This window comes from Mastomys coucha, unplaced genomic scaffold (genome assembly GCF_008632895.1).
Source record: "Mastomys coucha isolate ucsf_1 unplaced genomic scaffold, UCSF_Mcou_1 pScaffold7, whole genome shotgun sequence".
NCBI lineage: Eukaryota > Metazoa > Chordata > Mammalia > Rodentia > Muridae > Mastomys > Mastomys coucha.
This window is the reverse complement of record NW_022196913.1, coordinates 68,062,696-68,086,742: the sequence shown is the minus strand read 5'-3', so window position 1 is coordinate 68,086,742 and position 24,047 is coordinate 68,062,696. Positions and strand designations below refer to the sequence as shown.

Here is a 24,047-nt window from a genome sequence, read left to right as displayed (position 1 = left end):
GGGCTTCCAGTGGTCACTGCCTTCCCATCAGTGGGCACCGCAGTTTGAACTGTGTTACCTCTGCATCCTGCTCCTGGAGATGGTAAGTCTGCTGGAGATAATGCAGTGTCTGGGGGCTCAGGGTCTTCTGCTCTAAGAGCCACTCCAAAAGCAAGACGATCTGGTCTGGAGAAAGCTGAGGACAAAAGAAACAGCCCTTGAAATGTCATGTGGGCAATAAGAAGTTAATACCAAGGTTCTGAGCAAGAACCTCGGGGCCAGGGAAACCCCAGCCCTCTTAATGTCTGAAGAATGGAGAGTACCTGCTGACTTTCCTCACACATCAGGGGGTCTGCGGCCCTAAAAATGTACATCCTGGGGCCAGGCAAAGGTTTCCTTGGCTTATCATGTTGGGTATATGTTTACAGAAGATTAAAAATGGCACTTAATGTCACACTTAATGCCTCAGGACAGCCTTGCCTTTATGGCATGCCTATGCCAAGAAATGTTTCTGGCTATACAAGACTCAAGAGTGCATCCAACTTTAGGCAAATTCACAAGAGTTAACCAGGTGGAGGTAGGTTCAGATTTCTTTCTGAACCATGTAGGCCTACAAGGCACCTGCAGAACCCTGAAAAATAAACACAGTGTAACAATGCCTCTGCTCACAATGTAACAACTGCCTCCCCTCACAGCCCCTCCCCTTCACAAGTAGTCTGTTTATAACCTGTGCGTATAAGGTACTACACACAACACACTTTACAGGCTGCAGACAAGCAAAATAGCACAAACACCTAAGCACACAGTCACTGTCACTCCTATTCCTAATACCCAAATCAGTGCAATAGCAGCTAAGGGCAATGAGAGGGAGAAGTCTGCATGTGATACAAACATAAAACGAAGCGCCTGTGAACACACAGCTGCCGTGCTTACTGGGAGCGCCTCCCTGCATGGCCGTCTCACCACCACCCCCAACAGCAGAGTGGAGAGAAAACTAGAGATACATCTGTACTGACTGAAAAAGATTCCTGCTAAAATCAAGGTTTTATAACTCTATATAAATTCCACATTCTCTACACTGGGCATCCATCCCTTCAGCCCTGGCTATGCCTGATAATTCTTCTAAGCAAACCAAATTTCTGGAGGCTGACGCTAGGTCATCAGAGGGTGCCTACAAACACCATGAAATTGCCAATTTCTATTACTCAAAAGACATTAACTTTTCAGCTTCTCTCCTCATGCCTCTCCTTTTTGCCCTAAAGTACGCGCTTTGTCCAAAGGCCACAAGCTAGACACTCTCCTGCACAGTGTCTTCCCTCAGGCCCCAACTAAGGCCCCTTCACCTCAAGCCACCTCACTGCTTCTCGTGGTTTTGCTGTGGTAGTGGCTAAAGTCACCCATATGCCTACCCTGAGTATCCCTCCTGGGTTAAGTCACTGAACACAACTCCAGCTTAACAGTCTGAGACCTGCTAACATGGGGGCCCAAGTGGATCTACACCTGCATGCTGTTTTTCTTCCAAGCAGAAAGCTCACAACCCCACAGAACAGAATCAAAAGGATCATGGAGAGCTTTTGTTGTCACAAAATTGACGCAATGGAAACATTTAGAGCTAAGCCCCCTGACTTAAGGTGGACAACTGAGACGGGAGGGAGGCCTGGAGGGGGAGTACATATGCACTCGAACCTTTAGGGCTGTTTCCCAAGTTTATCTGGCTCTAATTAAAAGGCAGGAAAGAGTGAAGGTACACACCCCTCCAAGGAATCCATCCTCCTCCATTCAGTGGAGTACAGACACCCTCGTGCAAGAGCAGGCTTGTTCAGAGGCAGGCAGGATAGAAGGCAGAGCGACGCTGAACATTCCTCCCTAATGCAGAAAGATCTGTGCTAGTCTGGCCTTTGTAGAACAGACTGGAAGAAAGCACTCTGTTAGTAAACAACCTACAGCCACCTGGCTCTCCAATTCATGGGAAAACGTAGGCTCTAAACAATGCAGAAAGACAAATCAGTGCCCCACGCTGTTTTCAGCCACAAATAATAAAACCATCATTTATTCACAAGTAAATATTATATCACAAAAAGGGATTACAGACTTGAAAAGAGGATGTGTTAAAGCAAAACTATTCTAATAGCGTGAACATCTCTTTGTAAAATACATATTTGCTCCCTATCAAGCCACCCTTCAGCGGAAAAGAAATAATACACGATTATCGCAAAGTGACTGAAAGATCTCAAAAACTCGCAAATGAGCAGGGAGGTAGTGCTGTGTGGCCGGCTGTCCTGGCAGCTGGCACAGGGAGCTAGCCCACATCCACTCCCAGGGAATCAAATGAACTGTCACATTAACTGTGTGCTATCTATCATGGGGGTACTGCAAGGGACACAGACGGTGTCTGATGTACTATGGTGTCCATGAGTATCAGGCCCCAGGGAAGCCAGCCAGCGTGATACATGCTGGGAGACTGATAGCTCGTACCCACCACTCAGCTGCAAAAGGAGAGAAAATTCTTTCTTTTCACAAACAATGATCTATGTTATTATTTCCACATAGGGAAGGCCTCAGTATTGTAAAAATGCATCTGCCTTAGAAACTCAAGACAAAATAGGAGTATGAGATGCCCAGATCAAATGGTACTTGAAAACAACGGCACAGGCTGTAAAACTTACTCAAGTGAACACACGGGGCAGGATGTAACAGGAAGTCAATCAAGTACACACGTTATTAAGGACTACGGAAGTCTATATTCTTGCCATTAACACCGAAGATTTCATAGTTGTTAATTTTGAAGAAATATACAAAGAAAAAAGTTAACTTCGTTCGCCCCCACCCTCACAATTTGAAAATCGAGGAAAGCAGCACAAGTCTGAACAGTTTTTAAGTTTCCTGGAGAGCAAATGTGAAATTCCCAACCCCACAAAGGAAACCAACCCTGGCTCTTCTAGGAGCCCCAGTGCCTTTACAGGAGGCAGGGGTGGATGTCACTCTGAACTCCCTCCCAGAGGACAATCCATCCATACAATTGCAGCCCCCACTTTCTCTCCCATTAGCACAGCACAATGCAGAAGAGCAGGCTTACCTCCCAGACACGACAAGTCTCCATGAAGCTTGCACAGGCACAAACATCAGGGCTGCAGCTGGCATGCCTTGAAGGCCAAGGGGAGCCCTGAGCCCCTCCCTGGCCGCCCAGCTGGAGCACAGCAGCCTCTGCATGGGGAAGGAAGTCAGTGCGGCTCCAGACAGAGTGAGCCTGAGACTAATGCAGCCACAGACTGACAGTGGCGTGAGTTCTATTATTACCCCATTATCACTCTGGGATCTGAGCCGAAATGAAGCATGCTTCCTCCCTGGTGCCATTTCCTTTTATCCTGGCTGGAGACTAAAAGCGGATCAATGGGGCAATAATGTATGATGTCACTTCCATTATAGCAACAGCTTCCCCGCCTCTTTCAGTCTGTCTGAAACGCACAGAACGATCAATTCTTCCCAAAAATGGTTAAAAAATGCTTTGGGAGCATGCATCTTCCAGAAAAGCATTCTCTGCTATATTTGTCTATGTTACTTTGGCAGGAACTGTTTACACAGAACAAAACAGAAGAAATGGGGGAAGGAGAAAAATCTCAAATTCTCCTGTAGGCTAGAGACTTGTTGGCTGGAATTCAACCCAAACAGGGTCCAGGGCAGAATGCTGTTGACCTTTGAGAGTCACGTGCAGAAGGTGGAGGGTGACCTCACAGATATAAAACACTTTTCATTTTATAAGGCACCAGAATCTGGAAAATTTCTTGCTACCTTCTCCAGGAAGCACAACCACTACCCTGCAGGCCTGAAGGAAACCTACTCAGGTCCATGGTGAGGTGAAGGACACGGGTGGACGGAAGGAAGACAGGCACTGCTCCGAGACTTAACATAAAACTAGACTGAGTGAATCTTCACTTATAAGATTCTTGCCAATAGCGTGAGATAATGGTATCATGGAGAGAAGTTCCCCAGGCAAGAGCAGGAACTTCTATTTCCTCAGGATCCAGACAGAAACAGAAACAGGAGCCAGAGGAAGCCATGGTCTTCTCTGCCTGTCAGGAAAGGGCTTCCTTCCCTGTTGGGATGCACACAACAGGCATGGGAGGCGTATTAAGCCTGCTCTGTGTTCATGGGTAATGTCTGCGGGACCTCCGGATAGAACTAAAGTGCCTTCCATGCATTAGAAACTTAAAGAGAAACAGCTGCTGCTGCTGCTGCTGCTGCTGCTGGAGGCAGCAGAGAAAACCATTCTCCGCATCGGTTTTTGTTTTAATCAAATTTTAAAGAACTGCCTAAACGCAAGACTAGATAGAACACTGAATGTGAATGTCATTTGCATTATTTTGAGGGTAAAATGGAGGTTGCTAGCAAATGAAGGTTATCAACTAATGAAGAGTGAAAATATTTTTTTTCTTCAAACTATAGAACTCAACCAACAGGCAGGCAGACACTCCTAATAGTGTCAGTTACTTTTGGCTATCAAGCATCTTCAGAGCTACACTTAGCAATAACCACTGTAGCAACAAATATTCGCAGAATCCATATTAGATGTTTGAGACACATTACTAATAGCTTGAGATAATATGTAAACTTGTAAATCATCATTTGATTACAGCCCTTTTAAACTGCTACCATAAGATGAAAGACTGTGAGAGCCTCCAAGAGCAGGTGGGAGCTGAAATGGGTTGTGGTACAGAGAATCACCATGCTTCCAAGTGAGAGAGCCAAACTGTCAAATGTGCTATTATTTGCACCTTTGTTAGAAGTATCACCCATGCTTCGTGCAATGTAACGTAAAGCATATTCTGTGAAGTACAGGAAAGCAGACCATCAGGGCCAGCTGGATCCTACCACCATGTGTCTACTAGTATTTTATGCCACTGTGTACGTTAGAAACTAAATCACGCTAAATGCCCAAATTAAAAACTTCCAAGGATTTTGCAAGAAACATTTGAGGTTTTGCCTCTGCCTGCCTAGGGGAGAACCGATTCGAACAAGAAGTCTCAGAGTGCTTCAGGCCATCTTCCGTCCTGCCAAAGGACTCCCAAAGCACAGCACTTGAATTATCAGGGAGTACTTCCAACTTCTCGTGTTCAGATTCTGATGAAATTGACCTTCTAATTTATAAGCAGTGATATCAAAATTCTAAATTCTTGTTATCCACCAATTCATCTCAATGTAAAGTCCAGAATGGGAATAAATGCATTTCCATTACCAAACCTTTTAGCTAGTTCTGAGTTAAAATACAGTGTTGTAGCTACAGAGTGGATATTACAGCTATTACAGAGAAGGCGTAGGGGCTTCCAATACAGTGAAATGGTGAGAGCTGTTATCAGTGGAGAGAAGAGTTCAGCATAAAATATACAACATTTGGGTAAAATATGCCTTTCCTCTTTTTGAGACAGGTTCCCATGTAGCCAAGGCTGGCTTGTAATCTCCCACATAACAAAGGTTAGATAACAGTGAACTTCTGATATTCCTACTTTCACTTCTGGAATTCTGAAATTATGAGCATGTGCCACCATGCAAGGAATGTGTAGGCCCAGGCGTGTGCATGGGTTTGTGGGTGCATGTATTCGTGTGTGTGTGTGCGCATTCATGTGTGTTCACCTGTGTTTCTGTGTGCACGCATATTTGTGTGTACATGCATACATGCTAGGCAAGTACAATCGAGCCACATTTCCATGACAAGGAAAAAAAATTCTCAAGACCTAGAAGGAAGTTCCAAGCCCCAGTCCAGTTCTGGGCGACCCACACGCTCTTTCCGTTTTTTCTCCCTACACCACAGCCTGAAATATTTTCTTAATCCTGATGAATTACTGAAGGGATACAGGCCTTATGGAGTGCAGGCTGCATCTGTGAATCAAGTGCTGAGAAGGCAACCCGCAGCCTCTAAAACGCAGGCCCAGCTACGTGCGGCTCCCCTAAAGAGGCATACAGCGGAATCGCCATGCTCATGACCAGGAACAGCGTTCGCTGGCTTCAGTACTTTCACCCATAGGTCGGTGACAGTCTTGTTAAATAGATAAACTTGCTTCTGTGCAAGGAGGTGTTTGCTGTGCAAACCTGGTAAACAGAGTTCAATCTACAGATCCATATGGAAGACACATGGCACAGGTGCCCACATGTACATTATGTGTGCACACATATAATAATGGAAGACCAAGATTTAAAGACAGAAGAATATTGTTTTCCAAATGCTTATAGATACACACAAAGCTCTGTCATTTAAAGAAAGTTAACAAATATTGTCTGATTTTTTTTCTCCATGAAAAAATATAGTTAACTAAAAATTCACTCAATCTCAGAAATTTTTCTTGTATTTCTCTATCTCTTCCCACATTACTATGTCAAAGTGAGATAACCTGTGTAGCCACAGCATACAAATGTATCCTGTCTTTAGTAAATAACTAAGCAGACACCAGATACTTCCTGGCTGAGTTTGCTTCAGTTAGCTCTGCCTCCTGTAAAGCTGAAAGAACTGAGGAACTCATACTCATGACAAGAGCTGCAATCGCTTTGGAAGGCCGTGCCTCCTCTGAATGAGTGCTAATGTGCAGAATAAGCCCACCTCCTACAGAAAACACCACCATCAAAGTTGTATCACAAAAACTAGAATCCTTGAGTTTAAACAGGGCAAAGTATGCTCAAACACAACTCTATTTTAATGTCTGTCTTGAGAGTGAACATAAGGGAATTTAAGGTAGACTGAAACCACATCTGTTTCATGTGCCCACCCTACTCCAGATTTCATAGTCAAATGATTAAAATGAATTCTGTGTCCAACATGGCAAGATGGAGTAACAGGGTGACAATGCTTGCAAGAGGAGCCATCAATAAACAATTTAATGGTGTGAATGAATCTATTGAGGGCAGATGCACAGAGCTGCAGAGCTGCAAAGGTTCCCGAAGAGAAGATTTGCTCTACAGTAGAACAAATTTAAAGAATCCAAATTCAAATGTTCTGATCTAGAAGGTTTTATCAGCATGTACGGGACGACGCTGATGTCTTGGATGCAGTGGACCAGGTTTAGTGAAGATGAGGGTCCACGAAGAAACCAGGCTATCGTATGAGGACCAGAGAGCCTGGCCTCCATGCTAAATTTTCTAACGAGGATCAAAATTCGGTGTAAAAAACAAAGCCACAAAAATATGCTCATGAGGAGAGGGATGAGGAAGGCAACAGAAGCCCAAAGAAAGTCACTTCTTAGACCGGCTCTCCTGACACACGAAAGTCACTTCTCAGACCGGCTCGCCTCACACACTCAGGTGTGGGTACAATCATTCTGAAACAGTTTCAAAATTAATTTCACTCTTAGCTGTTTATCTGAAGTCAAAAAATAATGTCCCTGGCTCTGGCCTTTCTTCTTCACAGAAGGAACTGTACAACATAAATATCTTTCTGGCCAGATTTTTTTCTAATGTTCTTCCATCTTTCCTACCGAATCTAAACTATCCTCAGATTCCAGCATATGTCTACAATGGCCAGTTGGTCTCTTCTGTATCATTAATATATGTACAGCCAACCACAAATACAGACAAACAGCAGGGTGTTAGAAAAGGGGGCCAAATCTTACTACATGAATTACTGCTGGAAAAATAAAGCACACGGTTGTTATTGGATAAAATGCTTGTTAGGTACCACCGTCCAACTGCTACCCAGTGTGGCAGTCTCACTTTATAGCGTAATCTAAGGTGTGTAAGGCAGGAGAGCCATGTCTGACCCCACACTCTGGGATTCCAGTGAGGGCATTTTATATCCTGGATCGACTCTGAAAAATTCAAGATTATTCATACAAGGGAAAGAAACAAACAACTTCAGGGAAAAGAAGAAAAAAAACACACAGAAAGGGGCTTTTGGCCTTTAGGCCGAGTATTAGTGTTTTGCAAACATGAAGGGTATGGAGGCCGTATTGGGCCAGCATATGGTATAAAGGAGAAGCTGCTGTTGGCAGATGTGCATGCAGCACATGGGGCAGGAACTTCACCAAGTCTCCCTATCCAAGACCATGTTCCTCACACAGTGACCAAGCACTGGCAAAAGTACAGAAGCCACCCCCAGCACAGGAAAACTAAGCTCGGCCCAAGGTGCTCAGGTCTGGCTGGGGTCTATTGTGAGCTCCAGGCTGGATGCAGTCAGGAAACCTTTGTGCTGCTGTGGAATGCACAATCCATAGTGAGGTGTGGGTCTGAGGCTATGCAAGTTCTTCCTCAGGAACTGGCAGGTACGCTAGTGACCCCAAGACAGCTGCTGCCTAAAATCTCAAGGGCACCAGGTCACTGCTAAAAACTTCACAGAACAAACCTGCTCAGTTCCTAGGCAGCTGCTGCCTCACTTCACATAGGTACAATGGGCCCACTTAGAAAAGTCCAGACTTGTTTTGTTGAAGTGTTAACGCATTCATTCTAAGTGTTCTGGTTATTTCATCTCCCTCAGATCCTAATGGAACTGTATGAATTATCTTGGAACCTACCAATTTTTGATTTCTTTTTTTAAAGAGGAAGAAATGAAGCTAGGTTTCCTTCTTAAGAGAAAATTTTCCTACGTAATTAAATTACATAACTGAGTTTTTAAAAGAGAAACTTTAAAAAAACAAGGCACCACAGCACATACTCCAGTTTCTTACCATCACTTTGCTGCTAACGCGCCAACTAAAACGGTCATTATTCCAAAGTCAGGCAGGACTGTAGTTCACACAATGCATGAATCAATACACCACAACCCACCCCTTAAATGTGTTCAATTTTAAAGTGCCAACAAAAACAAATAAAACTCAAAATAACCTGGAAAAGAAAGGTGACTGCAGGTCCCTCAATGTGAGGAGACCTAGAAATCACTCACTTGAGCGCCACAAGCTGAGAACCACTTCCCCGGATCATTTCCAGCTTAGCTTCTTAATTCAGATCTTTGCGAGAAATAATCACGGGCTGAGGCAAAATACAACGAACACACTGTGCACCGCGGAGCGACGCAAACAAATGCCATCAAAAGTCAAAGGAGAGTGCGGCCTCTGCTCTGATCTGGGTTCCCATCTGAACGGAGCCTGGACGTGCAGCTGTTTAGAACCTCAGCTTAACCTGTTGAACATTCTCAGACAAAGCCAGAATCAGCCACCGAGTTGCTGTTTTCCTGCTGGAGTGTCCTTCAAGCTTTCCCCCGCCGCAGGGCAGGGTGTCTCTTTGCGGATCTCTTCTCCAGGACCAGCCAGAAACTGTAATCCCGAAGCCCTGGAATGCACTTCGAGTAGGAACGCCCTCATCCCTACGCCCAAGAACCCACTCGGAGTTGAAACGCCCTCAGTACGGGAGAACAAAGCAACAAAGTCCGGGACAGGGTGCAGGGGCAGCCAAGGGAGCCGCGGCCTCCTTACCTTGACCTGGGACCTGCACCTGCAGGCACAGGCTGATAAGGTCCGCTCGCCCCGCCCACTCTGCGCTAGCCAATCCACAGGGCCGCCCCGCCCTGACAGCCCCGCCCCCAATATCCCACTAATTAGATGTTCGCCTCCCACCCAGCACTTACACAAGACACAGACCAGTCCCAGTACTGCCTCTGATTCAAATGGGAACAAAGGCGGGCTTGGCGTGGCACTTTTCCTCCAGTTCACTAAAGTGAGGCCCCCTCATTACACTGGGCTTAACCCCTAGCAAAGTAGAATCCCATGAACACTTCCGCGAAGATCTTTCCAGCTATAACCGGGATGAAAAAGCAACGGTTGAAAAACAGTCTGGTTTTTCCCGCGGAGCAAAAACGCTCCTGGGTCACCCGGAAGCAACGTGAAGGTCTAGGAGGGAAGGTTTAAGCTGCCCTGCCCGTTTCTCGTAACAATATGCATAATTGCTAATTAGGATTGTGGGGGTGGGGGCGACAGCCGACTTCTCAGATCAAACCATTAAGAACAATTACCTGAAAAAGGAAGGAGAAAGGGACCCCAGAAATAAGTTTCCTGGGTTTACCACCAGCTCTGATGAGGAACACTCCCAGGACACACCACTGGCAGTCTGGTCATGAGGATAGATCGATCCCAACAACAGAATCATTCCACCTCTGTCCCTAGCGCTTCTTCTTCAAACGTGATTATCACTGCGAGCACAGTTACGTACTAGGATGGAGAAGCGGGCATTTGAAGATACGTCGCTAACAAAACCATAAGGATTTCCCCCAAACAAGCAAGATGCGTCTGGCAGGATCCCATTTACAATTTTAAGTATTAAAATTTCACTCCGATTTTAGATGCTGAGGGTAATTTCAGGGGCTAGAACCATACCCATAAAAAAATGCTTAGAAAAATACAGCATCACGTGAAAGCTGCCTGGTGCATGCTACCTGCCAGTTGTGGTTTGATCTAAGTCATCTGCATCCATTTAGAACTGTCCCCCAAGCTTACAGGGTAAATTTGTGAGAAGCGTTTTTATTTTATTTCTAAGTTTCAGGCAATGAACTACTGTCTGGGAGGAAGAAATAAAACCCTTGACCCTAAACAATCCTGAACAAATACATTATTTAAGTCTTTCAGTGTGGCAAGCCCACAATAGACTTTAAAATTTAAGAATTTTAGTTAATTACGGTTTCTGTCTTATTCTAGGCTGTCACTGGGGTAAATTCCAGTTTCAGATGAGGGGTCCATATCTAACAACCCAAGACTAAGGAAAATTAATACAGCATCTTATTTTCTTACAAAAACACCATTTTTGTTTAGCAGCTAAGCACAATTTAAAGCTTAACTGTAGCAATCATTTTAAGTCTTTTTAAAAGATGCAAGCAAGAAGATAGACAAAAAGACCCCAAAACACAAGTAATTTCTAGATTAAACAGTATAAAGAAATCGTTAAGACAAATGCAAACCAAAATCAGCGTATCTAACTTGGCTCAAAGCTTTAATATCAAAAACCAGGAGCCTGGGAAATAAGAATACAGAAAGAATTCCCGAACACCTGCTCTCTAGGCCAAATAAACAGTGACCAACTGTCAGGGAGACCACCCCTTTAGAGAAAAATAGTTCCCCTAGACTTATCTTTTCCAAATTCTTCAATCAAATTTAGAAATCAAAGTTTTAGCTAATTAATCTTTTGTGCAAGACAGAGCCCTTTTCTTTATTAAGAATGTTAATATTTTAAATAACAAGGATCATTAAAAATGATAATTTCTCAAAGTAGTTTTCAGTTTGAAAAAGCAAACAATATAAATACACAACAAAGAGACAAGGGTGAGAAGCTCTACAGAACTCCCCAAAATGTTCCTGTAAAGGTTGACTTTAAGCAGCTTGTGCCAATGCTCAGGGTTTGATTTTAAAAGCAAAAGTCTGTTGAAGATTGAACTCTCAAGAGTAAGCTTCGGGTCCGATCCCTAGGGCAGTCACATGGCGATGTAAGAGCATCTCAACGGTCCTAGTGTTATCAGTTCAAGCTATTTAAAAAATAATTTTTACTTCCCTTGATGGAAGTCAAACCAGAGGCGTTGCGTTGGTCCATGCAACTTTTAATTAAAAAAAAAAAAAGAATGGTTCGGGGCCTCCCCCCACCCCCACCCCCGCAGGTCGGGATCTATCTCTCCCTCCCCCGCCCCCCTCTTCGCAGGCTACCTGCATCTCCCAGTCATCTCATTTAAGCGCTGAGGAGAGTGCAGGACAAAAAGTAGAAGCCAATGATCCTGCTAGAGGAGGACACGGCTATGATGTGGAACATCCGAAAGTGGGAGCACCTCTAACAGAGCTTTGGGGTATCAGGTCACCCGGCACCGCCTCTGGAACCTGCCAGACTTCGGGGCAGCACAGTACTGCACTGACACAGTCCAGGGAACTGGGGCTGAGGCAAAACCCAACATTCCAACGTAGAGATGACGACCTGCGACCTGCGTTTGTGGGTCTGAAGACCCACTTTGGCTCTGGGTGTGAGCGCACAATGGCCTGGCTCCCTTTCTCGAACTTCCACTCTCTTGGATGCGAGTGGGCGGGCGGCGGAGGGCAGCACCTTTAAGGCAGGTACCTCCCCTTTCCAGACTCGCTCTGGGCCTCCCCTCGAGGTGTTTGTTACAGCAGGGCTCCAGAATCACGCAGGAAAGGCCCTTAGTAGTCTTACCCAGCGAGACACAACTCTTACTTTCTGGGGTTTATCCTCAGTCATTTCAGTCGGCAGCTCTCCTATTTCACCAGCTGAGAACTATCCGGTGGCAATCGCATCTGCTGGGATTTCCTGAGCTCAGGGGAAACCTGGGACGGCTTCTTTCCTCAGGCCCTCACCCAGCACAGTGTGGAAGTAATGTACATTGTCTCCTAGTAGGATCAAGGTTTCCATCTTGGCCCATTAGCAGTTACTCTTAGCAGCTAAATGATGAAAAGTGGAAATTGTCCAACTTAAAAGAGAAATCAAAGCCACTGCACTTACAAACCTACACCATTAATTTTACAACCATTACAGGCAAATGTCATGTCTATCTCAGGGGTGCTTCCTGGGAGTCTGGCGACAGTTTAACTGATGCAGCTCCACCATGTGCAAATGAAGACTGCCTCACAGCTCAAAGGCTACCCGACTGCTCCAGGAACCACTTTGTGGCCAGAGACAAGGTCTGTAAAGAGATGACCCAGAGAGAAGAGAAAGCAAAGCCTCTTAATATAGAAGCACGTGTACAGAGCAGTCCTACCATGGAAAGGTTCCAAGATGGGTCGTTAACGAAGGCTTGTGTGTTTAAGAAAACACTATGGTAATGGAGCTTTCCCTGAAAAGTGTTAAAAAATACATACTGCAAAAAATACACAAGACAATTATTCACAAATCAATACAACTATAATTAGATTGTTCTTTTGAGCAGGAAGGTCAATTTCCCTTAACCAAAATTAGAAAGTACTTATATGTCACTTAAATTTTCTCCTTACTGACTGGCTAGCATGCTGGACACTAATCTGACAGGTTAGGTAGCAACGTAGAAATCCCCATTATATTAACAAGGCATGGGGCCTCTTTTCCTATTTGTTTACGTGTGTGTATATATACATTACTTTCCCTGGTACAAAGTCTTCTCTGATACCAGACACTGCCAGCATTAGCTGTACAGGTTTTCTAACTCACTGCCTTTTCTTTTCCATACATGTTTCACTGTGGTGCGCAGCAAGACGACAACCTGGAAATCCTGTGATTCTCTGAGGTGAGCAGGCAATGAAATCAGAGACGGAATTAAGGCTGCACATCAACTAACCTTGCTGATTAGAGCAGAGTGGCCCTACAAAAGTCCTTATTAGCAAAAAGATGAGGAGAAAGAACCTGAGAGGTCAGCCTGATCAAGCTGTCTTTGAAGATGAAGGAAGAGGTGGAGGCTCAAAGAAATTCATGAAAACTGTAAGAGGCAAGGAAGTGGCTCCCTCCTGCCTCAACTCAAAGGAAAGCAGCCTCACCCACAGTCCATTAACCTAGGAGGCTTACTTGGACTTTTGACTTCCTGATATTGTAACACAATGTTTTAAACTGCTAACTTTGTGGTGCTTTGTCACAGCACCCATAAGAAACTGATACATCTAAATCCCTCCATTGCCAACACCAACCTTAGCTTCTGGCTCAGCACAGGAGAAAATGGGTAACCAAACGGATTCCCAGCTGGACCTGAATCCATCAGACTCCTTCTACAAGGGAGCTTTCTTGCACCCATGCTGCTTTATGGGTGATTTCAGACTCAGCTCTAGTAGCTGAGAACTTTGCTGGGGCAGAGGGGTGGGACAGAAGGAGGTCTGCTGCTCAACAGAGCACCACAACCAGGCACAGGGCGTTAACCTAACAGGCCAAACATGAAACAGAGTGCCACCGGCAACTGTGTCTTGATCAAATCTAGGAGTTAATCAGTAACATAACCCCACCACCTTTTTTCATGGCTTTAATTATTACAGCCAGTAAGACATATTCAGCCGTCTCTGTTTAGTAATGTTTTATTTACCCCTAAAGGCTGAAGTCTTCATTAAATGCAGAAGAGTTAAGTTCAATTCAACACATATGGTGAGCTCACAGGCGGGTGGCTGCCTTTTTCTTACGTGTCTCTCCCCCAGCACACTCCCCCCCAAGGACCCCAGATATATAATCCACAATTGCCATTTAGCAACACCAAAATGTTATGTCACTACCTATTTTCTGAAGTTTTATTTTTAATAATTTAATATTAATTATAATTTAATAGTTAATGCTTTGTTTTGCCAGCACAAATCACAGCTCTGGCTTCCAAACATGTGTGTGCATGTTAAGCCTGGCTAAATGTGGGAGGAGCCCAGAACTTTTGGGTTTAAATTGACAAAATATCAATATAGTAAAAGGAACAGGGAACAGTGGCACCCAATGTTTCCTGCAGTCCACGCGGCCATAAGTTGATGCCCATCTTATGGTGTGGCAACTCAGACATGGTGTCTGCCGGCTCCTGTTTTGTATCTCCTGCCAAACGGAAATGGCTACTTCCAGGTAAATGCTTCAATACTTGAACTGTAGGGTGGGTTATATTTCTTTGTTGTTAGATCAATATTCCAGCTCTGACTGACACTCCCTACACTGGTCTATGGAGCTTTTAAGATAGTGGAGGACCCTACAAGAGGGAGGCTAAGGGAAAGGATGGTGGTTGGGGGCAGGGGCAACCAGTGTGCCTGAGCTGAGTAACTTATCAACCTCCTTTGGACATAGGAGTTGATGTAAAACTGGCAGACGCCTCATTCCTTCCCTTAGGAGTCATAATCTGAGCAGCTAGCATGGCTGGAGGAGCAAATGGGGGAAGCTAAGGGCTACCTAATCCTCAGAGCCCTGAATTCTGTCAAACAAATTCAACTTAATGCTCCCCTCCCACTGGCCATATTTGTTTATCTTTATCAGACAATCTTCAATGGCCGACTGTCTCTGAAAAGCAAGACTCCAATAGCACAGAGTAGTCTGGCGGACCCCAGGCAACCCCCCTTCCCATGACATTCTATTACATGTTTTTAGTTCATAGATATACACAACCACAGCTTGTCCCTCTGACCCCTGTCTATCTAGGAAGTCCATGGTGACCCCTCTTTCAATCCTAAGGTGGGTCAGTTCTTCACATTAATTCCAGGGGTGCCTTGGTCTAACAAGGTCCTGCCCAGACAGATGTAACCTAGATTCCATGAGAAGAAGCCTCTGAGAGCAAGCACCTTCTGGAAAAGGTGAGTGGGAATGACCCAGAAACCCAGCATCCAGGGTAGCTTCCTAACTAAGCTTGCTGCTTGCCAGCAAGAGGTCCAACAGCTAAGGATCTTGATGCAGCACTACTTAAAGGAACAAGGCGAACAATGCTCCTTGAGCAGACACCGTCTCTCCAGTGTTGTGCCCGCACCGTAGAAACACTAGGCTCTTTACAATAAGGGAGGCTATTTACAGCTTTCCTGTCTCCACATGACAGGAGGTAGGTGCTATAGTTGCCAAGAGCTGTACTGTGTACGTTCTATCATTACACGTTTTGTAACTTTATTCCGGTCTGGGTGTGTGCTTATACTCAGATGTACAATGTGTACAAGTTGCCTAGAAAGCAAAGCCCCAAATTCACCGCCTGGTGTAGGCTAAGCCGCAGTCCACTGGAAATCAGCAGGCTCCCTACTATAGTATGGGGGGTGCCCATTCACCCAATTGTTCCTGTTTGATGCTACCGTAACTGAAAAGAAGCAAGGACCTTTCCCTCTCTTTCCAGAATGTACTTTACTCTTTAGGAAATCCATGTTCTTTTTATGTGACTTTGTTGTGGCTCACATGGCAAGTATCTATGGACAGACAGGTGGATGGAAGGTTTGGCAGCCGGAAGCCCCTTCCACATCAGTCAGCTTCCATCTTGAGTCCTGTGAAGTTTAAACATGTCGAAGGTGCTCTCCTACTATGTCTCTGACTCATGGTTACAACGTGTCAGTGGAAACTCTGGCAGAAAGCTGGTCAGAATCAGCAAAAATCAGCAACTGAAGTCAGTTTGTGAACCCTTAGGAATTCTGAGGTTGCTCTGGAGGGGAGGGGGTTCCACTGCTTCATGGCATCCTACCTGGGATGCGGCAGCTCCTAGGTGTGGCCTGCCTCTCCCTAGCAGAACAGCTAGCTGGAAGCCAATCACGTTCGTGGGTTTCTCATTCCACTCTGGAGAGTGTTTCCCTCACTCCCTCAGCAGTCTCTTGGAAGACACTGCCCAGAACAGAAGAGGTCATGTTTGTTCACAGACCTGGGGGTGGGAGGGATTTACTGTCCCAGGAGAAGTGACAGTTAAGTTCCCTGTAAGACTTGAATTCAGACTGTGGTAGTACATAATACCCTCTGCCATATGCCATAATCCAGATGGAAAAAAGTCTAGAGAATCCTCTGCCCCTGAACATAGCAGTGCATCTGATGACTTTCACAGCTAATTAAACAGCTTATCGTCATCCAGCAAAGAACTCAGATCAGCTTTCCAGTTAAACAAAGGATAGCTTTAGAGAGAATCCTCTGGACATAAGGTCAAGAGAAAACCTTTCTCTTTAGGATTGTGACAAAGGCATTAGATAAAGTAAAATTTTAATTTCTCCTGAGATTTTGCAGAAGTCACTTTAAACCATGCTGACAGTTGTGATATAGGTCCTTTAAGAAAGGCCCAGCCTGAGCTTTCTAATGTTCACTGCCTCTTCTTAAGTCAAAGATAGCACATTACATTGTGATGTTTAAATCCTAAGCAACTCACTTTGAAAGGCTTCAAGAAATGGTTAATAAACCACAAAGGGAACCCCAATTCTCCTGTAACCTGGTACTTCTCCAAAAGTGGTACACTCAGAACTCATAACCTACTGGCTTGTTAAGAGCTGGACTTTGAAGGGGACCTCAAGGTGAAATCAGGGGAGCTCAAGAGGGGGTCAAGACATACACACAGGTAACATTATAGGGACTAAGCAGGCTGTACTTATATGTACCATATATGTACATATACGTAAGGACAACTAAGAACTTAAGGCGGTATGTAACAAAAAAAAAAGGAGGCCATGGGTCCGAGTCAGCACAGTGTGAGGTTACAGGAAGGGTAGAAGACAGTGAATGGGAGGGGAACTCTAGCAGTAGTTTAACTTGAAACAATAAAATAATATTTAAAAATTAACACCTTTAAAGGTGATAAGGACCTTCCTCCCTGATCCACTGTGATGGTCATTTTAGGGGCAGCTGCTCTTAAGGAATTCATTTAAAACTTGGGGTTTTCTTCCTATATAAGAAAAGATTAAAAGCAAGTAGGGCTTGCCAGATAAATTGTCTCCATGAACTATGATTTTATACTTTAATTATGTTTACAGATGTCCCTCTGAGAAGTTTTTCTCTAAAAAGCTATCAGTGGAAGGTTCCAGCCACCTTCAAGCTCAGAGTAACACGCATGCACATGGGTGAGGGTGGTGTCTCTGTGTTCACAATGTACAAGTTCAAAAAGCCATTTTAATTAACCACAGCAAAGACTTGGGGAGACTGGAACTATAATAGCCCCACAAGCCTCTGTATTCAAAAGGACCCAGTCTCTAGAGACCTCCACACAAGATTTTATTCTCCAGGGAAGGCCCAGAAAGCATGTCTGGGGGAAATGAATGATGGAGGACCAAGGAAGGGGTGGAGGGATGTAAGTATTATTTGATTTTGGTATCAGAGACATTTACTTTACAAAACATAATATCAAATACACATGAATTATAAAGAAATTTCCTTGTACTACCCACTTGGACACCTACACTACAAACCACCAGGATGCTCTGCAGCCCTGGCTTCAGAGCACTATAGGATGCATAGCCAGGGCAGGCCTTCCAAACACACCAAGAGGTCATGCCCAGTTTAGAGACAGTGGAGTGTGGGGATCATGGACTACTCATCCTTTCTACATCACTGAACAACGTGCTGGATGGACAGGCCTGTCTTCTCAGTGCTAGGCCAGATTCCTACCTAAGCCAAAACTCTTCTAGTCTAGTCCACCCCTAGGCAGGAATTCCTGGCAAGGTCCACGTGGCCTCAGCACCCAACAGTCTGTGTTCTCTCAGTATAGCTCTAGTCAAGCAGAATTCCAGGTGTGAAAGCATAGGCAATTGTCCCACCTCCCCCTACTGGAAACAGGAGGGTATTCACAGCTTGCCCCCAGTGCCTTTGCCCAACCTGGCCTCACAAGCCAGTAAGTGTGTTGAGGAAGTTAGTTATCCAAACAGAATTTCAAAACTGTTTCACCTTTATCCCATGTTTGTTTCAGTCTCAGCCCTCATGATGCTTCTACCCACATCTGCTTCTCACACATACAGCATGCTCTCACACTCCCTCATCTGTCCGACCTGTACCAGAACCTGGCTTACCAGGGCAGTCCATCCTGTGGTTCCCTAACACTGTGTGACATACCAAATTTCATGCATGGAGAATGCAGGGACTCCTTTGTGAATCACTGTTCAATCTACTGTCTAAACAGCCTAATAAAAATATAGGCAAGGTGACAACTATTAACCTTGACTCTGAAGACAAAGAAAGAACAGGCGTTCCAAACAGAACTGAAACCAGGCACTTGGGAGGAGAGGCAGGAGGATGACAAGTTCGATGCCAGTCTGGGTAATTTAGCAAGAACCTGTCTCAGAAGTTTAGATGCAGAGAGGCATAGTGTACAGCTGAGCCTGGAACTCCTTCCCCAGCATGAGGTATGGGGGTAAGTGAAGCATCAGGAATGCCAGGACTCCACAACAAACTTTTACTAGAACACATGTCTTCAGCATGTCATTCAGAACACAATCTTCTCCTGTTCAATGACTTCACACACAAGTGACAGAACATGCAGAATTAAACATTTCCTCAGGATTAAGCAAAGAGTGGAACTTGATAGTATGCCCATTTGCCACAATTTTAGATGTGCACACATGGAATTTAGGGCATTTAACTTCATATACAATGTGAATTTTGCTAGTTCCTGCCTAGAACCATCATGTACTTCAACTTCTATACTCATTTTCAAAATTTATATGTGAAGATTTCCTGTAAAGTGACCAGATCTCAGTCACTGCTACAGTACCTAGACATGTCTTCCACTGTTCAACAGCAACGAGTTCAGCAATTACCGTCTGACCCAGCGGTGGCGTGGCACCACCGAACACCACACTGGTTTTACATAGTGGTTGGCATGCTAGCCTTCACCACACACTTGCAGAGTTGACTGCCTACAGCCAAGACCATAATGGCCTGTGTCTCTCTCATTTTAGACACTTACAAATAAGGCCCAAAAAATCATTTCCACAACACAACTACATAGTTGCATTCGACTCATAGCCAAAGAGATACTTCAACTTCTACTTCCATGTCAGTAACCGAACCAAGAAAAGAAAACACAAGCACCTGCATTGTGACTGCTGGATCTTGCTGAAGCCTCTGTTAAAGCTTACATTTCTAAATGTCAAAACTTCACATACAGGCTTTTTGGTGAAAGGTGCATACTGAGTAGAATAATCCACTAGTTGATGATAATTATAATGAATCTAGCATTTTATCTCTTCAGAAAGTGAAAACTTGGGGCTGGAGAGATGATGGCTCAGTGGTTAAGAGCATTTTCACTCTATGCAGAAAACCCAAGTACTATATTGGGTGACCCACAACCACCTGTAACTCCAGCTCCAAGAGATCTGATGGCCTTCTCTGGTTTCCACAGGCACTGCACTCATATGTACAAACTCATAAACATAGACATAATCAAAACTGAAGAAATTTTTTTGAAAAAAACAAGAAAGCAGTTTTGGAATTTCACCTGCAGCAACATTCTCTGACAGGCACATTCAGGCTACCCATCACAGGGAGGCGCGAGAAGTCAGCTCACTGTGGGGGCAGATGAGGGTCACTATGTGAGGTGAAAATGGAAGGAGCTGTCCCACTCTAGGAGGGACCAGGAAGAACAGCAACGATGTCAGGAGGGAGGAGCAGTGAGGGTGTGTCAGGCTTGCCCTTCCACTCTCCCAGTCTTTGGACTCTGTGACCTGCTGTAAGACCTTCCATGTCACGTCATCAGTATAAGACATAATTAGCACACTAGGCTGAGCTATTCTTAGTTAACTGTGTTGGCTGCAGTTGCAGGCACCTTTCCTAGCCATATTGAGTATGTATCCCACTGTATTGCTTCTAAATGAAATCTCTGTGCAAGGTATACATGTGTTCTAGAATTAATTAACTTTCCTGTTTTGGAACCTGACCTAATACTAGGAAAACCTCGGTGCCTGCTGTATGCACCATGTGTATGCTGTATACCTTTTACTCATTAGACCCTGGGAATGTCTCAGGAGTAGACCCTGGAGAACCTTGAGAAGCAACAGCACTCAGCTGGCTCCACTCAGTCAAGCAGGGTCCACCTGCTGCTTCTGAGACAATAACCAATACTGCTAGTTATAGATTGTGCCCTAAGAGGTCTTGTGAATGAACCCCCGGGCATACTATAAGTCATGGGAACCAGGCCCTCACTGCAGGCTCTGTTCATTCCAGTCTGGAACCTCTGGTAGGAACAGTGCCACCCACATTTACTGGAGCACACAGGAACCCACCTCTAGATTTCACCTTGGCTTCACTTCTGGGGTTTCCCGAGTGGCAGGACTTACTTCATGGAGAATATATCTGAGTGCCACGTTTCCTGGAGAAGTGGAGCTTTCTAACAGGCTGTCTGCTGGCAGAGGTAGCTAAAGCTCCAGGTTGGAGAGATCTGAAAATGGAGGACTTCAGCTGGACAGAAACCAGACTGTGGGGTTTTCGTGAACATGCAGGGCAGTGCATGCATTTCCAGATGCAGAGTCACCCTGCAGGATTTCTGGGCTCTGCAGTTAGTTGGATTTTCTGGGACATGTTCTTTCTGATCAGGGTCCTTTTTGTGTTATGGTTAATGTAACAGGATGAGAGAAACCACAGAGTACAAAAAGCTACAGAGGAGTAAGAGACTTCTCCACGGCCCCCATAAGCATGAGAAAAACACGCCTTTAGCAGAAACACATGCATTCAAAAGCTGGGGCGGGACTCTGGAACATCAAAGCCCCTCAGTTGTGGCACAGTCCATACACGGGATGGTTCCCCAGATAAGTGGGAGAGTCAAAAGACGGGTTCCACGTGATGGCTCCGTTTGAAACAGGATGCAGCGCAGCTTTGAAGGGACACTGGAGGATGAGATCTGGGCAGTTCAGGAAGCTTGGCTTCAACGCCCTGCCTTGCAAGAGGCAGAGCTGGGTCTAAAGTACTAAGTTCTAAGTTCTAGCAATCTGTCCTTACAGCCTGACTCATCTTGACTACAGTAACTCCACAGTCTAGCAGCCACCATGGCCAGGTGTACACACAGAACTGGGCTCTCAGGCTCCGACGGATGGCAAGGCTGTAATCAGTTAGCAATTTCCTCTAGAGCTAAAAATAACAACCCAGTACTCTGGGCATGAGAGGCAGAAAATGCCTTGCTTGGTGTCTGGGAGAAGAAGAGGGTTGCTTGGGTTTCATGACATTTATTTCTGAAACTAACAGGAGCAGAGGCAGAGAGGCACATTCCCTTTGTTTCGCTGAGAACTTCAGGTCAATGCCAGGAAACTAACCGCCAAAATAGTTAGGCCTCTTTGTCCATGCACAGCTCCGTTGAGCATGGTCTTTCCCAGCACCTTCACGGCAGTGTGTCTCTCTACGGCACCATGAATCCACACTTCTTATCTCCATCATAACCAACCAAGTAGTCAAGACAGAAAGCTGGTCAGCAAAGCCAGCCAGGCCAGATGATGGAATAAAAACGCCACAGCAAAGGCCAAGTGTCGGCTCTACTTCTTTAAGGATTCAATTATGCTGCTTTGAAGTTTAAGCTATTTGCATTTTAATAAAAGCCAGAAAAGAGGACCAGGCTGTGTTACTGCACATTTCTTAGAAGTAAGTTGGCAGTATCCATTTCACTGCAGCCCTTAAAGTAAAACAGCAATAGCCCCATAGTTAATTGCTAAGCAGGGGCTCGTCTTCCATGATTTCCATACTGTGACTACACACTAAACACACTCATTGCTGGGTGGCTCACAGAGTCCCCTCACATCTTGCAACAGATGTCAGTTCAATTCAAGTACCTAGAGAAGAGGAAAAACAAGAGGGCTGCCTGGCTCTTCACACTGACATCACTACAGAAAAGTCACAGGCAAACAAGGAATGAATCTGCAAGGCCAGTCTCCATCCCGATCCTGCAGGATTCTCCCGAGATTGTCCTACATCCACAGAGATCCACTGCAGGACAAGGGATAATTTCACAGACATCTGTCCAAGTCCCCAGAACTTCAGGAGTACAGCTGCAGCAAGTGCTGAACCCCAGTATTCATGGCCAGACGAAGCACTTTCTACGAAAGCGACAGAACAAATCTTCTCCAAAAGCAGAATTTTAAAAACATCATTGAATTTGATTAATTTAAATAATAAAAAGGAGCTTGGGAAAACTACCTTTGAAGTAAAAGAAAAAAAAAGTCATAAATATAAAACACATTCCCATCCTTCTCCAATAATTACTTCCCCTAAAAGACTTAAAACAGTAAAGCATTCAGAATAAAAAGCTGAATAACCAGGCAACCATAATATAAGTTTTGTTTTTAAACCTTGCCCTATTTTTAAAATTTTGTCTAACAGACAATACTACTTTGATAATTAAAAAAAAAAAGGAAAGGCCAAAATTCTTAATCTTAAGTTAGTTTCTTTGGATGCAGAAGCTTAGCATGGTGAACCCAATGAAAACAGGACATGGACAGCATCAGAGAGAAGGCTTTCACGTAGAAACGGAGCACACCGGCCGCAGCACCCTCAGGGATGGAGCAGGAGTGCCAGAGGCCACTGAAGAGATGCTATATCTGCCAGCCAAACACTGAGAGAGGAGACAGCCTGCAGCCCACTCGGATTCTACAAGGAACCCTGTATGGCACACACAGCCAAAACAGGAAACCCCTGCCTAAGAGCCACGGTGAAAAGAGAGCCCTGAAAGCTGTCCTCTGACTTCCGCATGCACCCTCCCCGTTAACACAACCAGGAGGGGAGGAGGAGGGGGAGAAAAGGAAGAAAGATAAAGACTGGCTGCTGGACAATGCTGCTTTCCCAATGCAGGGTGCCCGGAGCCAAGTTCAGAGACCAGAGGGCAGGGGAAAGTGTAAGTCCCCATCAGAGAATCAATCTGCAGCAAGTGGAGCACTTTGGGTGGCAGACAGAGCTCTACCACCTGGAAGCTTTGGTCTCTTGCATCCTCCTCCAAGCCCTCCCCAGCCTCCAAGCTCTCCCCATCACCCATAGCAACTTCTCCCACCCAAAGACTAAGTGTTATAGTCTAAAACCTGTGGGAACCTGGAGCCAGTGGCTTTCAAAGAATGAGAAACAGTATCTTGCTTTTAAAAGTAGCTTGAAAACTCCTAGAAAACCTAACACACATAATACATGTACTTGGGTGAGGAAGCCTTGATACAATGTCCCACTTAAAATACAAGGGTGGACTACAGTATGCTCATGTGGATGTCTTTATTGGTAGGCTGAAGTCTGCAACCCACAAGGACACAGCCACGCAGTGGTGAATGACCTGCAGGAACACACAGCTAATGATACAAACTACAACAGGTTTATAACTCAGTTGCCCTGATGCCACAAAAAGCACCCTGTGGAACCTTTCTGAAACTACAACTAACTCTTGGAACACTCAACAGAATGCCTTCCTTCCAGGTGGCCTTGCCTGCCACCTTCGTGAGAACATGAGCACAGGTTAAAAGCACGCCCAATAGGTGCTGAGACTGCATGTTGGGAGGTCGCATGTGTACTACTAACCTGATGGACTGAAAGATTTCCAGCAGTCCTTCCAGACTCTGTCTACATAGGCCTGAAGGCAAGCTTAACCATAAGGGCTCAGAATGAACTGCCCTGTAACACCATGTACATCTGCAGCCAAAACCATCCTTCTGAGCTGATGAGCTGTCTGTTGAAATATCAGTGCCTGAGAGTCAGCTCAGCAGCCACTGTCCCTCTCACAGACCTTGGCACTGGAGAGCTGTGAGTCAGCTCTCTTCCCTTCCTCTCAGGAGGCGGTATATTCTCTCTCTCTCTCTCTCTCT

The 24,047-nt window shown here is 45.1% G+C and overlaps 1 protein-coding gene and 1 long non-coding RNA gene across 10 annotated transcripts in view; one reads left to right on the top strand and one right to left on the bottom strand.

The window, feature by feature from the left end:
- Aopep (aminopeptidase O (putative)) overlaps positions 1–24,047 on the bottom strand; it is a 322,390-nt gene that overhangs the window by 20,872 nt on the left and 277,471 nt on the right. For all 9 annotated transcript variants that reach the window (XR_004114970.1, XM_031358308.1, XM_031358307.1 and 6 more), the window contains one exon: positions 59–175. Coding sequence is in view for 8 of the 9 variants with exons in the window: in XM_031358308.1 (XP_031214168.1) it covers positions 59–175 (117 nt within the window). In the remaining variant the exon portion in view is untranslated. The remainder of the gene's footprint in view (positions 1–58; positions 176–24,047) is intronic.
- LOC116081698 lies at positions 12,263–13,795 on the top strand. The gene is made up of 2 exons (XR_004114972.1): positions 12,263–12,560; positions 13,103–13,795. It is a non-coding gene; the product is annotated as an uncharacterized LOC116081698 (long non-coding RNA).